At 37.2% G+C, this 16233-nt stretch overlaps 1 protein-coding gene across 1 annotated transcript in view; it reads left to right on the plus strand.

The window, feature by feature from the left end:
• Positions 1-16233, plus strand: part of NEK11 (NIMA related kinase 11) — a 346803-nt gene that overhangs the window by 113650 nt on the left and 216920 nt on the right. Inside the window, exons 5-6 of the mRNA XM_077130110.1 lie at positions 11223-11287; positions 12260-12386. Of these exons, the coding sequence (XP_076986225.1) occupies positions 11223-11287; positions 12260-12386 (192 nt within the window). The remainder of the gene's footprint in view (positions 1-11222; positions 11288-12259; positions 12387-16233) is intronic.

A 16233-nucleotide genomic window follows, 5' to 3' on the forward strand; every position in this document is an offset into this window, starting at 1 on the left:
GCTTTTTCCTTGTATGGTCTCTAGTATATATTAACATTTATTTTGAAACTGACATAGATTGCTTTCACTTGATATAAGAAGATGATTTTGTTGGAAACTATCTAAAGAGGTTAGGTTTGGCTCCTCTGTTGCAAACACTTTTCAAATTATTTTAGTGCGGCAGCAGAGGAAATAAAGATGACCTGGAAAAACTACAAAGAATAAGGTTACAGAAGAAATTAATATTTTGCACACCCGTTTGGAGCTTTCCTGTGCTTATTTTAATTTGGTTTGTTTATATGCTTGTAATATTCTAAATCTATAGCCTATGGCATAAACACTTCTAAGTAATGATATTGGCATCTGAGAAATTCAGAGTTCACTAGAAGCTATCCTAGACTGTAACATTAACTGTCATTTCTATTGGGGGATGAATTTAGAATTCTTAAGATGAAGAAGGTGAGAGCAGCTTCTCCATCAAGGCCCATTTGCTGGTTTTCTAGAGACCTTTCTGATTTTGGTGCTTTCACGCTGAAGAAGAGAACAGGGCTGGGCACTTTCCCTAAGATAGCTGCCTAATCAGTTAGCAGCTCATGCATTTTCCCAGCCGATGTGGTGAAATATTGTGGTCTTGTAACTAAAACATGCTCTGAAAGGTGGCATGAGAAATTCATTTCTAATGTAACAAGGCTCCAGAATCCAAGTCAGAAAATATAGCTGGGGATACGGTGTCCTATGCCAGATTTGAAAGTGGAAAAGTAGAGAGAAGTGGTAGTGCCTGTGATATTACTGGAGACTTGCTTTCTCCTGTTCTCATTTCTTGAGTATATCCTGAGAGTCACTTTATTCAAGGAAGCCCCCATCAAGGTGTAGGCATATTCCTGATGTATGGTAATGACTATGTTTGAGGAAGACCAGCTCCCCATCCCTTACTACTAACACCTGGAACTCATCATGGTAGCTCAGGGCCACAATACAAACAAGGAAAGCCAGAGTCCAGGACAGACAGAGAGCAGAAGGGAGGGCTGCCTGGCCCATGCATCACTAAGAAAGCATTGGTTGTACAAGCACCTTCAACAAGAAGAGTTTGGCACCTACCCTGATGAAAATTTTTCATCACAGATGAAAAATGGACCTGTGATGAGGAAGGGAGCTGAGGTTTCAGAAACTATTAAGTTAAGGTCTTAAAGGGAAGTCAAGATTGAATTGTCCATAGCATTTATTCAGGTGGGCACCTGAGATATGCCTGCTCTATGTCAACACATTGTTCTCTACCCTAGTGTGGGCCCTGGAGGCTGCAGAGAATGGCCTGGTGAGGGAGATGGGGACATCTAATCTTAACCAGGTCACTTAACTCTCTTATGCATCATGAAACATAGAAACGAGAGGGACCCATCACTCCCACAGATAATGATGTGGGGCTCATGAAATAATAGATGGAGAACTAGTTTGAGACTTTTAGAAGAAAGATTTTATATAACTGACCCTATTGCTAGTTATCTTGTTATTTGATTTTTTTTTTTTTTAGCTCAGATGCAGCTTCATTCAGTGTTTTAACATGATTACTTTACGATTAGGTATTATTGTGCTGTCCATTTTTGAGTTTTTGTATCTAGTCCTGTTGCACAGTCTGTATCCCTTCCGCTCCAATTACCCATTATCTTACCCTGTTTCTAACTCCTGCTGGACTCCGTTACCAATGACATATTTCAAGTTTATTCTCGAATGTCCGTTCACATCAGTGGGACCATACAGTATTTGTCCTTTAGTTTTTGGCTGGACTCACTCAGCATAATATTCTCTAGGTCCATCCATGTTATTACATGCCTCATAAGTTTATCTTGTCTTAAAGCTGCATAATATTCCATTGTACGTATATACCACAGTTTATTTAGCCATTCTTCTGTTGATGGACATTTTGGCTGTTTCCATCTCTTTGCAATTGTAAATAACGCTGCTATAAACATTGGTGTGCAAATGTCCGTTTGTGTCTTTGCCCTTAAGTCCTTTGAGTAGATACCTAGCAATGGTATTGCTGGGTCGTATGGCAATTCTATATTCAGCTTTTTGAGGAACCGCCAAACTGCCTTCCACAGTGGTTGCACCATTTGACATTCCTGCCAACAGTGGCTAAGTGTGCCTCTTTCTCCGCATCCTCTCCAGCACTTGTCATTTTCTGTTTTGTTGATAATGGCCATTCTGGTGGGTGTGAGATGATATCTCATTGTGGTTTTGATTTGCATTTCTCTAATGGCCAGGGACATTGAGCATTTCTTCATGTGCCTCTTGGCCATCCGTATTTCCTCTTCTGGTAGGTGTCTGTTCAAGTCTTTTTCCCATTTTGTAATTGGGTTGGCTGTCTTTTTGTTGTTGAGTTGAACAATCTCTTTATAAATTCTGCATACTAGACCTTTATCTGATATGTCATTTCCAAATATTATCTCCCACTGTGTAGGCTGTCTTTCTACTTTCTTGATGAAGTTCTTTGATGCACAAAAGTGTTTAATTTTGAGGAGCTCCCATTTATTTATTTCTTTCTTCAGTGCTCTTGCTTTAGGTTTAAGGTCCATAAAACCGCCTCCAGTTGTAAGATTCATAAGATATCTCCCTACATTTTCCTCTAACTGTTTTATGGTCTTAGACCTAATGTTTAGATCTTTGATCCATTTTGAGTTAACTTTTGTATAAGGTGTGAGATGCGGGTCTTCTTTCATTCTTTTACATATGGATATCCAGTTCTCTAGGCACCATTTATTGAAGAGACTGTTCTGTCCCAGGTGAGTTGGCTTGACTGCCTTATCAAAGATCAAATGTCCATAGATGAGAGGATCTATATCTGAGCACTCTATTCAATTCCATTGGTCGATATATCTATCTTTATGCTAATACCATGCTGTTTTGACCACTGTGGCTTCATAATATGCCTTAAGCCCTGGCATCGCGAGACCTCCAGCTTCGTTTTTTTTCCTCAAGATGTTTTTAGCAATTCGGGGCACCCTGCCCTTCCAGATAAATTTGCTTATTGGTTTTTCTAATTCTGAAAAATAAGTTGTTGGGATTTTGATTGGTATTGCATTGAATCTGTAGATCAGTTTAGGTAGGATTGACATCTTAATTATATTTAGTCTTCCAATCCATGAACACGGTATGCCCTTCCATCTATTTAGGTCTTCTGTGATTTCTTTTAGCAGTTTTTTGTAGTTTTCTTTATATAGGTTTTTTGTCTCTTTGGTTAAATTTATTCCTAGGTATTTTATTCTTTCAGTTGCGATTGTAAATGGGATTCGTTTCTTGATTTCCCCCTCAGCTTTTTCATTACTAGTGTATAGAAAAGCTACAGATTTTTGAATGTTGATCTTGTAGCCTGCTACTTTGCTGTACTCATTTATTAGCTCTAGAGGTTTGTTGTGGATTTTTCCGGATTTTTGACGTATAGTATCATATCGTCTGCAAACAGTGATAGTTTTACTTCTTCCTTTCCAATTTTGATGCCTTGTATTTCTTTTTCTTGTCTAATTGCTTTGGCTAGAACTTCTAACACAATGTTGAATAATAGTGGTGATAGTGGACATCCTTGTCTTGTTCCTGATCTTAGGGGGAAAGTTTTCAATTTTTCCCCATTGAGGATGATATTAGCTGTGGGTTTTTCATATATTCCCTCTATCATTTTAAGGAAGTTCCCTTGTATTCCTATCTTTTGAAGTGTTTTCAACAGGAAAGGATGTTGAATCTTGTCAAATGCCTTCTCTGCATCAATTGAGATGATCATGTGATTTTTCTGCTTTGATTTGTTGATGTGGTGTATTACATTAATTGATTTTCTTATGTTGAACCATCCTTGCATACCTGGGATGAATCCTACTTGGTCATGATGTATAATTCTTTTAATGTGTTGTTGGATACGATTTGCTAGAATTTTATTGAGGATTTTTGCATCTATATTCATTAGAGAGATTGGTCTGTAGTTTTCTTTTTTTGTAATATCTTTGCCTGCTTTTGGTATGAGGGTGATGTTGGCTTCATAGAATGAATTAGGTAGTTTTCCCTCCACTTCGATTTTTTTGAAGAGTTTGAGGAGAGTTGGTACTAATTCCTTCTGGAATGTTTGATAGAATTCACATGTGAAGCCGTCTGGTCCTGGACTTTTCTTTTTAGGGAGCTTTTGAATGACTGATTCAATCTCTTTACTTGTGATTGGTTTGTTAAGGTCATCTATTTCTTCTTGAGTCAAAGTTGGTTGTTCATGTCTTTCCAGGAATCCATCCATTTCATCTAAATTGTTGTATTTATTAGCGTAAAGTTGTTCATAGTATCCTGTTATTACCTCCTTTATTTCTGTGAGCTCAGTAGTTATGTCTCCTCTTCCATTTCTGATCTTATTTATTTGCATCCTCTCTCTTCTTCTTTTTGTCAATCTTGCTAAGGGCCCATCAATCTTATTGATTTTCTCATAGAACCAACTTCTGGTCTTATTGATTTTCTCTATTGTTTTCATGTTTTCAATTTCATTTATTTCTGCTCTAATCTTTGTTATTTCTTTCCTTTTGCTTGCTTTGGGATTAGTTTGCAGTTCTTTCTCCAGTTCTTCCAAGTGGACAGTTAATTCCTGCATTTTTGCCTTTTCTTCTTTTCTGATAAAGGCATTTAGGGCAATAAATTTCCCTCTTAGCACTGCCTTTGCTGCGTCCCATAAGTTTTGATATGTTGTGTTTTCATTTTCATTCGCCTCTAGGTATTTACTAATTTCTCTTGCAATTTCTTCTTTGACCCACTCGTTGTTTAAGAGTGTGTTGTTGAGCCTCCAGGTATTTGTGAATTTTCTGGCACTCCGCCTATTATTGATTTCCAGCTTCATTCCTTTATGATCCGAGAAAGTGTTGTGTATGATTTCAATCTTTTTAAATTTGTTAAGACTTGCTTTGTGACCCAGCATGTGGTCTATCTTTGAGAATGATCCATGAGCACTTGAAAAAAAGGTGTAGCCTGCTGTTGTGGGATGTAATGTCCTATAGATGCCTGTTAAGTCTAGCTCATTTATAGTAATATTCAGATTCTCTATTTCTTTATTGATCCTCTGTCTAGATGTTCTGTCCATTGATGAGAGTTATGAATTGAAGTCTCCAACTATTATGGTATTTGTGTCTATTTCCCTTTTCAGTGTTTGCAGTGTATTCCTCATGTATTTTGGGGCATTCTGGTTCGGTGCATAAATATTTATGATTGTTATGTCTTCTTGTTTAATTGTTCCTTTTTTAGTATATAGTGTCCTTCTTTGTCTCTTTTAACTGTTTTACATTTGAAGTCTAATTTGTTGGATATTAGTATAGCCACTCCTGCTCTTTTCTGGTTGTTATTTGCATGAAATATCTTTTCCCAACCTCTCACTTTCAACCTATATTTATCTTTGGGTCTAAGATGCGTTTCCTGTAGACAGCATATAGAAGGATCCTGTTTTTTAATCCATTCTGCCAGTCTATGTCTTTTGATTGGGGAATTCAGTCCATTAACATTTAGAGTTATTACTGTTTGGATAATATTTTCCTCTACCATTTTGTCTTTTGTATTATATATATCATGTCTGACTTTCCTTCTTTCTACACTCTTCTCCATATCTCTCTCTTCTGTCTTTTCATATCTTACTCTAGTGCTCCCTTTAGTATTTCTTGCAGAGCTGGTCTCTTGGTCACAAGTTCTCTCAGTGACTTTTTGTCTGAGAATGTTTTAATTTCTCCCTCATTTTTGAAGGACAATTTTGCTGGATATAGGAGTCTTGGTTGGCAGTTTTTCTCTTTTAGTAACTTAAATATATCATCCCACTGTCTTCTAGCTTCCATGGTTTCTGCTGAGAAATCTACACATAGTCTTATTGGGTTTCCCTTGTATGTGATGGATTGCTTCTCTCTTGCTGCTTTCAAGATCCTCTCTTTCTCTTTGACCTCTGACATTCTAACTAGTAAGTGTCTTGGGCAACGCCTATTTGGGTCTAATCTCTTTGTGGTGCGCTGCACTTCTTGGATCTGTAATTTTAGGTCTTTCATAAGAGTTGGGAAATTTTCAGTGATAATTTCTTCCATTAGTTTTTCTCCTCCTTTTCCCTTCTCTTCTTCTGGGACACCCACAACACGTATATTTGTGCGGTTCATATTGTCCTTGAGTTCCCTGATACCCTGTTCGAATTTTTCCATTCTTTTCCGGATAGTTTCTGTTTCTTTTTGGAATTCAGATGTTGTATCCTCCAAATCACTAATTCTATCTTCTTTCTCTTTAAATCTATCATTGTAGGTATCCATTGTTTTTTCCATCTTTTCTACTTTATCCTTCACTTCCATAAGTTCTGTGATTTGGTTTTTCATTTTTTCTATTTCTTCTTTATGTTCAGCCCATGTCTTCTTCATGTCCTCCCTCAATTTATCGATTTCGTTTTTGAAGAGGTTTTCCATTTCTGTTCGTATATTCAGCATTAGTTGTTTCAGCTCCTGTATCTCATTTGAACTATTGGTTTGTTCCTTTGACTGGGCCATATTTTCAATTTTCTGAGCGTGATCCGTTATGTTCTGCTGGCGTCTGGGCATTTAGTTAGATTTCCTTGAGTGTTGGACCCCACAGGTTGTAAGATTTTTCTGTGAAATCTCTGGGTTCTGTTTTTCTTATCCTGCCCAGTAGGTGGCGCTCGTGGCACACGTTTGTCTATGGGATCCACCAGTAAAAGTTGCTGTGGGTCCTTTAACTCTGGAAAACTCTCGCCGTAGGGGAGGTTTGGCAGCCGAAGCGTCTTGGAAGAGTGCCAGCTGGCCTGGGGGTCCGAACGCGGGGAGGGTGCCGGCCGCCGCAGCATGTGAGAGCGCCCGACCAAATTTCCTAGTCCGCCCGGGGCGCCAAGTGTGGCGGAAGGGCGCCAGCTGTCGCAGCCCGGGAGAGTGCACTGTTCCCAGGCGGACCGGGGAGTCACGTGTTTGGAAGGGACCCCCTGGTCACTGTTCTCCACAGTCTGGGGATTTCTGACCCAACTCTTTCAGTTGATCTGGGGGGCCTCGTGTGGTGGGGACGCCAGCCGCCGCGGCCTGAGGGGACCACCTGCCCAATTCTGCCAGCTGGCCTGGGAAGGAGGAAGGGAGGGACTACGGCCGCTTGCCGTCCCGCCCAGGAAAGCCCACGTCCCTCGGTGTTCTCACCGGAGCTGGTTCTCCCAGACAGTCAGCCGTTCCAGGATGGGGTACGCTGTCCCTTTGATCTCCGTCGTGCTTCCGGGAGCTGCTCTGTATTGTCTCCACTCCCCCAGTAGCTGTTCTGGAGGAGGAAAGGTGAGGGTGGCAAGGTTGTCGAGGCCGGTGGCGGAGGAGCCGGTAAAGGCGGGGGAAGAGGGCACGGTGGTGGTTGGAGAGCCGCCGGAGCAGGAGGGGGAAGAGGCGGGCCGGCGGAGAAAGAGAGGGGAGAAGGAGGGCGGGCCGGCGGAGAAAGAGAGGGGAGAAGGTGAGGTTTGATTTTTATATACTTTAAAATAAGGGATATTGGCCAAGTACATAAGAGCATTCTTTATAACAGTTTTATTTTTTTTAAATATGATCTGACAAGCTGTATATTTTAATTGATGACTTTTCACTTAGGATTAACAATATATTGACCAAAAAACCCCAATATGTTTACATTATTTCTTCCACATTATTATTTTTTTATTTATTCTACATTTTTTTTTTACATTTCTTTTTATCCTTTCAGACTTTCTTTGAATTGGTCAGGTTTTATGTTATTCCATCTTTTCTTCTGTTAGTTTGTGAATGATAAATTTCATACGTATTGATCATGCTTACCCTCAAATTATTAAATGCACACTTGAATTAAGTTTCAAGTTAATATCTTTACCCTTCTCTTAAACGTTACAGAGGCTATATCTCCAATTATCTCCCTCCTTCCTTTTATATTATTGTTGTTCAGCATTTTAATTCCATATTCTTTTTATATCCTACAAATTATTATTGTTGGTTTATAAAGCCGACACTTGTTTGGATTTCTTCACATTTATCTCTCTAGTCACCACCACTTTTTGTAACTCAGACCTTCCTTTTGTGGCTATTGTCATTCCTTCCAAAATATATCCTTTATAAATTCTTTCAGTGAATTTATGTGAATGGTAAAAACTCTCTATTTTTTGTTTGTTTGAAAATGTCGTTATTTTATCCTTATTATTTTATAGTAGTTTAGCTACGTGTAAAATTCTGATTGACAGACATCTTGGCTAACATGTTGAAAATATTATCCTACTGTCTTCTGGACTTATTGACATTTGAGAAGTCTGCTTTCCATCTAATTGTCATTCTTATTAAGGCTGTCTCTTTCTTTTCTTTATGCTAATTCTTAATACCTCCTCTCTGTCCTTGGTGTTCTCCAGTATTAGAGAATTATGTCTAGTTGTGGACTCCTGTTCATTTATTCTGCTTGGGATTTATTTTACTTCTGAATTTAAGAATTCATGTCTTTTTAAATTCTGAAAATTCTCAGTCATTATCTTTTTAAATTTTGCCTCCTCCCATAATCTTTCTCTCCTTTCAATGTCTATTGACTTTCTCATTCTGTTCTCCATTTCTATGGACTCCTTCTAGGACTTCATTTACACATTTGTTAGAACTTTTAAACCACATTTCACATGTTTCTCCAACGCTTTTCTATAATTTTTTTACAAATTTGTCCTTTTTGTACTTCAGTCTTTTCCACTAACCAATATTCCAGCTTTTAATCCTCTCTTCTCTTGTGTCTAATCTGCATTCAACATATCTACTGAATTTTTAATTTTAGTAATTATATATTTTCATTCCTAGAATTTCCATTTGATTCTTTAAAACATGTGTGTGTGTGTGAAAATTATTTTTCAAATTCTTGTCCAATAATTCCTATAGATGCATCAACTGTGGATTTGTTTAAAAGTCTGTTTTTTTTCTCCTCTTGATTTTTAATTATTGTATCTCATCTCTTGACATGTTTGGTAGTTGCTTATTATATGCTGGACGTTATATATGAAAAGCATAGAGACTTTAGACGGTATCTTCATCTAGAGAGGATTTTTTTTTTTTTTTTTTTTTTTGTGGCTGCTACCCCTACAGTAGGGGAAGGTCACCTTGATCTAGTCGTGCACTGAAATAATTTAAGACTACATGTCATGCTTTGTGAGGACTGGTCTGTTTTCAGTTTGCCTTTGTTTCTAAGAAGCAGTCCTTCTGTGTTATTATCTGAAGGCTTTAGTTATTGCCCAAGACTCCTCTTTCTTGGTGGGCCTTGAAATCCAAGAGTAGCCTCTCCTGCTTTGTGAATGTACTCAAAGCTCTGCTTAGTGTGTTTCTTAGCAATTGCTTTCTCCTTGGTTTCTTGCCTCTGAATAGCTTAGGATTCAGCAAGTGCCTCAAGGGTAAAAGCCACGCAGAATGTCAGATTCACTTCCCTTTGGTTTTCTATCTTCTGGAAAATTTGGCCCTCAGGTCCTGGCTGTTTTAGTAGCCCTGAACTATCATTTTTATCAATCCAATCCCAGCAGAACTGCAACCAGTTCTATGTACAGTGTCAAATACCGTAAGAGGAAAATGCAGTGGGAAATGTTTGACTCAACCCAGTGCATTTCCTTTCTCTCCAGGATCCTGGCCCCTCAATTCCTGCCTGCCATAATTTATGCTAGCCTATTTCTGATATCTTCCAAGAGCTGGTTTTTCAAAAAATATTTTATCAAGATTTTATACTGTTTAATTTTTACAGTGTTCTCTATGGCAGATGGGAGATTTGGTATGATGTATTCTGACTCTATCATAATTGGAAGTGAAGGTCCTCAGCTTGAGTTTTTCATTTCAGTAATCACATTCTCCCCGCCCCCCCCCCCCCCCCGAATTTCTATTTGGTTGTTTCTCTAATCAACACTGTCTTATTTTGGATAATATCTGTTTCTGTCTCATACTTTCTATTCCTTAATTTATGGTTTTAATCATTCAAAATAAACTTATGGGTGGCAGTGGTGGCTCAGTGGCAGAGCTCTCAGCTGCTATTCCTGAGATCCAGGTTCAATTCCTAGTGCTTGCCCATGCAAAAAAACACAAAAAACTTTTTAGTTTGCATCCTATTCTCTGAAATTCTGGGGGTCTGAATTTACTATCTGTTATCCGCTGCCTCTTGGTTTAAATTTGCTTCTGCCAGATGCCCAAAGAGGGTATTATCAGTTGAGGTCAGATTTTTACATTAATTCCATGGTTTGAACTTTCTGGGACCATAAAGCTATTGTGCATTTGAATCCCTAATGTGAGTATAGGACCATGACTACAAATTGTAAAGAGAGATTTTTTTCCTCCCTCTCAGTGTTCAAACCTATACAGAGATTCATTCTCGTTATTTGTTTATTCATAAGTGAAGGTTTCCTAGGTCATCTTTTCATTGAAGGGATGGCCCATATGCAGCATTCTGGCTTTATATATGTAGATTAGTTCCAACTGTTCATATTACATGGTCTCAAGGTCTCAGTTCTTGTCTCAGTGAGGCCATTAAAGTCAGCTTATGGGTTACTGAGACCGGCAAAATCCCTAGAATAATTGAGAAATCTGTACCTTCTACCCACTCAGACTTTCAGCTTAATATTTCTCTTTTTCTGAAATCTTCAGGAGACATTTAACTCATTTCCTTTGGGCTCATCTGTGCATATGTAAAGATATTTGTGTATTTTCTTCAACATCTTAGTTGTTTTTAGGTACCAATTTTCAAGTTGTCTAGTTCTCCATAATTCCAGAAATAGAAGCCTTAGCTCACTTAATTTCCATGTGTGGCCTTTAGTAAGACTCGAAACATGCTATGTATTATTAAATATCATCATCAACATTATTATTTCACAAATATAGAAAACATGGACATTTGGGTAGAAATAGATTATAAAGTTTTATGATAACTAAGTTTATGGTTACTGGATATAATATTATGTATAGTATGCTACAGAAGCACAATAAAATCTGGCCTATTGAAATACTTGAAAACATATCACCCTTTTTTCCAGCTACACATCCCCCCCTCCCTTTAAGACCTTTGTATGACTCCTGTTTCCCTCAGGGAAACTAGAAAACATTGTCACTTTGTAGCTTTTAAACATTGAAAGATCTATCTATATTGGGGAGTTTATATTTATGTGTGAATCATTTTATATACATCCATACATATTAATTATATTTGAATGTAAAATGTGTATATTTTTCATGAAGTTATATATCCCTTTCTGCCTTTTGTAGGAGGATACTTCATCGAGACTTGAAATCAAAGAATATATTTCTGAAAAACAACCGACTTAAAATTGGTAAGATTTTTATCTATTATCTACTCTAAAATCTGGAAGAATATATTCTGAATGTTATAAAAATAGCAAATTGAATTATATGGTATCTGGAAGTGTTAGTCACTGGTTTCTTCAAACTTCTTAAATACTTGTTCTTACCAGGTTGGGCTGAACAAAAAAAATAATTATTTTTTTCTAAGTACCTGATGTAAATTGAGGGATAACATATTTACTATATGCTTAGTAGATTCAACAAACTTTTTTTTTGAGATCCTACTATATGCCAGGCATTTTACAAGTGATTAGACTTGGTTTGATTCATTACTGTAGGTTTCCTGCTTATTTTATTACAAGCAATAGGCCATTATCATAGATAATTAAAATGTTGATTTAATGACTTTATTAACCTTTAGTTCTTCAGAACTGAACCTCCATTCATAATGGTTAGTTACTGGATTGATTAATCTTAATATTGGGAGTTTTTAAAGAAGGAAGGCATAAAAGCAACTTAAGCAAAATACAGAAGCTGATGCATTCAGAGTTTTGTAGGGTGTTCTTGACAAGTTTTTAAAAGTTTCTTTATTTTTAAAAAGTTTCTTTATTGTAAATTAAGAGCAAACTCTTCCCCCCTCAAATAAAATTTAAAATCATCTTCTTCAGCTCTTCTAGAATCATTCTATTTGCTGTTATTCAGACTTGAAATAGCTTTTTGTTTCAGATTATCTTGTTCTCTATAGTGCCAGAAATAAAAAGGTTGTAGTTTACATAATTCACTTAACTGGCTCATAGTCTTCTTTCCTCTATAAGGCCTATGATTTAAAAACTATTCACCAGCATTGTGTAATTTAATATGTATCCATTTTCTTTTGTTTCCCTTTAAAATGCTATGAGTCATTACATATTAAAAATGGTCAAATTAGATACTCAGTTGTTAATTTCCAGAACTGATTTTCATTATTTAAAGTTACTCATTAAATTAATTATTATTTTGAGGGGATTTTGGAGTATCTCGACTCCTCATGGGCTCCTGTGACCTGGCCACGACTTTAACTGGAACTCCCCATTATATGAGTCCAGAGGCTCTGAGACACCAGGGCTATGACACAAAGTCGGACATCTGGTAAGTGGGCAGTGGGATGGCCCAGGTCAGTTACTCATCTGCTGCTTTATTTTATTTAAAAATTAACCTCTATTTCTGTGGGAAATGTTCAGCTTTTCTTAAATTTGTTTTTCTTCTTGTTACTTGTGAGAATTTTTATTAGAGATTTTAGCTGTAAGGGAAAATTTAAATTAAAAAAATTCTGGGTTTTCAGTGATGGATGCATCTGAGATTTCTCAGTTTCTCTGAGCTTATGTACTGAAGGCATTTCTCCTTCCTTATCACAGAACCAGCCTAATTATCAGTGTAGAAGCCATGTGGAAAATTGTGTTCAGTATGTTCTTTTATAAGCAATGCATCCTATTTGGGAAAAACTTATTTTCCTTTGAAGAGGAGTTTTATATAATTTTCGACTTATTAAGGGTTGAAAAGATAATCTAGCTGAGTGTGTGTTAATTAACTAAATAATTATTATATGCAAATCAACTTAAGTAATGCTTAGCTTTCAAACAAAAGCAATGTGGAACAAGTGCCCACTTTAGTCTTCTAAAGAGAATAAAGTAGAAACTTACCTTTTCTCTGATTAGGGAAAGGTGAACATAATGGGGCATGTGGCTTGGTCATGGTATCTCCCAAATGGGAGGGAGAACTGTCAAGATTAGTTCTGGCTGGGGCATTTCCTCATCCATCCTGTCCCTTCAGTTCACTCTTGTGATCAGTTACTTCTAGATTCTTCATTAGTGTTTTAGGTATTAGCTGGCTTGTGCCATGGTAGTCTTTTCCAATTAATCTATCAATCTGTCATCTCACCATCTATCACCTCCCCCCTCTGAACACCCCTCCAAAAAATAAGCAAGCAAGCAAACAGCCCAAACGGAACAAACAAACAAAAAACCATGCGTGTTCAAAGAAATGAATTCCTCTTATTTTTGTTCTTCTGGGTATGTACCATTTGCCCACGCATGTGCAATGGTCCTTAGGATATGAAGGCAAAGATAATAGCGTTCTTGCCTCTTGGGGGAGGTCCTCTTGTTCCTACTGGAATCCCTTTCTCCCATTTGAGGAAATCAGCATTTAGCTTCGGATTCAATTTCGGTTATATTCCTACATCCTTCTTCAGACTTATTTTTTTTATGATCATGGCCATTTTAAAACAGCTTCAGGTATACAATTTCTTCATTTTAAGATTACATGGTATCTCAGGAAGATGTCAAATCGTGCCATTTGAATTAAGAGTAAGTGGGGGTAGAATTCTTGCTTGCCATGCCGGAGACCTGGATTTAATTTCCGGTCCATGCGCTCCTCTCTGCAAAAAAAAAAAAAAAAAAAAAAAATCAACAAATGGTGCTGCAATAACATGATATTCACATGGAAAAATAATGAAATGTCACCCCGCCATACAGCATACAAAAAAAAAAAAGAGTAACTTAAATTATGAAGCCCATCACTTAAGTTTTTGGAATTACATGTAGCAAGAAAGCAGGCTCCTCTGGACAGATATCTATATCTGCTTGCCAAATCATAATGCTGTCTTCTAAAACATAGAGGCAAGAGAACCCCAGAGAGAAGAGAAAAACACTTAGTTTTGTCTCAGTTGTATTGGTGTTCTTTCTTTTTAAAAGCAAAAACCAAAAAAAACTATTCCTAGAATTGCATAAAGAATTTTAGGATTATTATTTGCTGTAATGTTTTAGAGTTACAAAAATGATATCTGGCTCAGGCAAAACTTACAACAGCCCAAATCCCCCAAATATAAAAATGCAGGAGGATTTTTATATATCTTTCTGAGCATTAGGTCAGTTTTTCTTGCAGAGATTATTAACTATTCAGCAAGTACAATCTGAGGATTCATCATCATCCTAACTCCAGATCACCACTTTACTCTCAATTTTGTAATTACCTTAGTTGCATTTGCATCAAAATGGGCTTATTTGGTAATGAAATTTCTATTGCCAAACCTAAAGTGGAAAGAATAACAGGGAACTATTAATTATAGTGGCAGATACATATGTGTGATGAGTAATCTTTGGGAGACACTTAGGAAATTTAGATTGAATGGGTTTGAGAACAGCACTGTTCTGAATCTCAGTGTGTAGCATCTGTTTATTGTGGAATATTTTCTTAGGATTGGAAACAAATAATCGACAGGTGTTTTGCTATTTATAATGCTTGAAGAAGGATTGGTCCTAATACTAATTTTGTTTTCATCTGTTAATGTTTGCACGTATATAACCTTGTCTTCCATCTGCAATCTGTTAAACCTTTCTGGATTTATTTATGGCAGTCAAGTACAGGAAGTTACTCTCCTATAAATGGGTTAGGTTCCCAAGGTATATTAATGGTTGTTTTGAGAGTTAGGATAATTAGGTTCACTGAGGAGAATGCCTTGAACAAAGAGGATGTGTATAAGCAATTACTGAATACTTTTTTCCCCAGAGGGAAAATAAAATATATGAATTGGGTTCATAGGCTAGCTCTTTATTTTTGTGGGGAGTGGGTGTGGGGTGGTGGCTAGGCTAGCTCTTAAGAATCTATTTAACCTATGAGTAGTTAGAACGTAATACTTTGTTAGGAGAAACAAGTAAAGGATAATACTACTGGAATAATGGTACTGTGGATAAACAGAAAGGAACCAGAATATTTTCACTGTCACTCTTCTTTATCTTGATATGACATACAGCCAGATGGCTCTTTGAACGTGTGGTCTTTCATTCTTTGGAAGATTTAGGTGGAGAGAATGGCAGTGGGAATGGGGGGGGGTATCTGAATGGAATGTGTTTGGCTCATGGGGTTTTGTTTAGAGATTTGGTATGGAAGAGGGTAGGGAGTGCTTGTGGAGTGGAGCTCACATCTGACCCTGGACTCAGGCTTTACAGTGATCTTGGGTAGCAGTGTCAGGCAAGACTTAGCTACAGGTTGAAGAAAACAGACAGGAACCAACATCTGCCTGGGCTTCTAGCACCCAGAAAGTGTCCTCACGGGAGAGCCTTCCCAGGATGATTGGGGGGGGGAAGGTGGGGAGGGCCTTCCTGGGGAGTGAGCCCATTATTTCCCCCAACAGGAGCTGAAGTAGGAAAACCTTCAGTCAGGTGTAGTAGATTTAGTATTAATATAGTTTCCCAATGATCAGCATGAAGAGCTTTATTTAGCTATCTAAATATATTCATTACAGAAAATAGCATACTACGTATAATTTTATAACTTATTTTTTCACTTAGCAAAACAGAACATTGTTCTGCATCAACAAATATGCATCTACACATCACTTAAACACTTGCGTAGTATTCTAGACTAGTACACAATGAGTTATTCAGCCAAGTCCTTATTGTTTTCTTTGAGGATTTTCTCCTTTCTGTCTTTCAGCACTTTTTAATGCAGTATCTGGATGTGGATTTGTTTTTATACTACTTGGAGTTAGTTGAGCTTCTTGGATGTGTGGATCAATGTATTTCACTAAAGTTTTCTACCATTATTTCTTTGAACATCTTTTTGTCTTTCTTTCTCTCTTCTCCTTCTGATATTCTCATTATATATATGTTGGTGTGGTTAATGATGTTCCACATTTCTCTGAGGCTCTGTTGATTTATCTTTATTTTTCTCTTTGTTCTTCAGATTGCATACCCCTTATCGATCAGTCTAGAGTTTACTGATTCTTCTGCTCGTTCAGATCGACTATTGAGCCCCTCTAGTAAATGTTTCATTTGTTATTGTATTTTCCAACTCCAGAATTTCTATTTGGTGCTTTTTAAAAAACTAATTCTATCTCCTTATTGATAGTCTCTATATGATGAGACGTTTTCATCAGATGTTCCTTTACTTCTTTAAGCATGATTTCCTTTAGTTCTTTATACATTTGTAACAGCTGCTT

This window comes from Tamandua tetradactyla, chromosome 15 (assembly GCF_023851605.1).
Source record: "Tamandua tetradactyla isolate mTamTet1 chromosome 15, mTamTet1.pri, whole genome shotgun sequence".
In the NCBI taxonomy this organism is placed as follows: domain Eukaryota; kingdom Metazoa; phylum Chordata; class Mammalia; order Pilosa; family Myrmecophagidae; genus Tamandua; species Tamandua tetradactyla.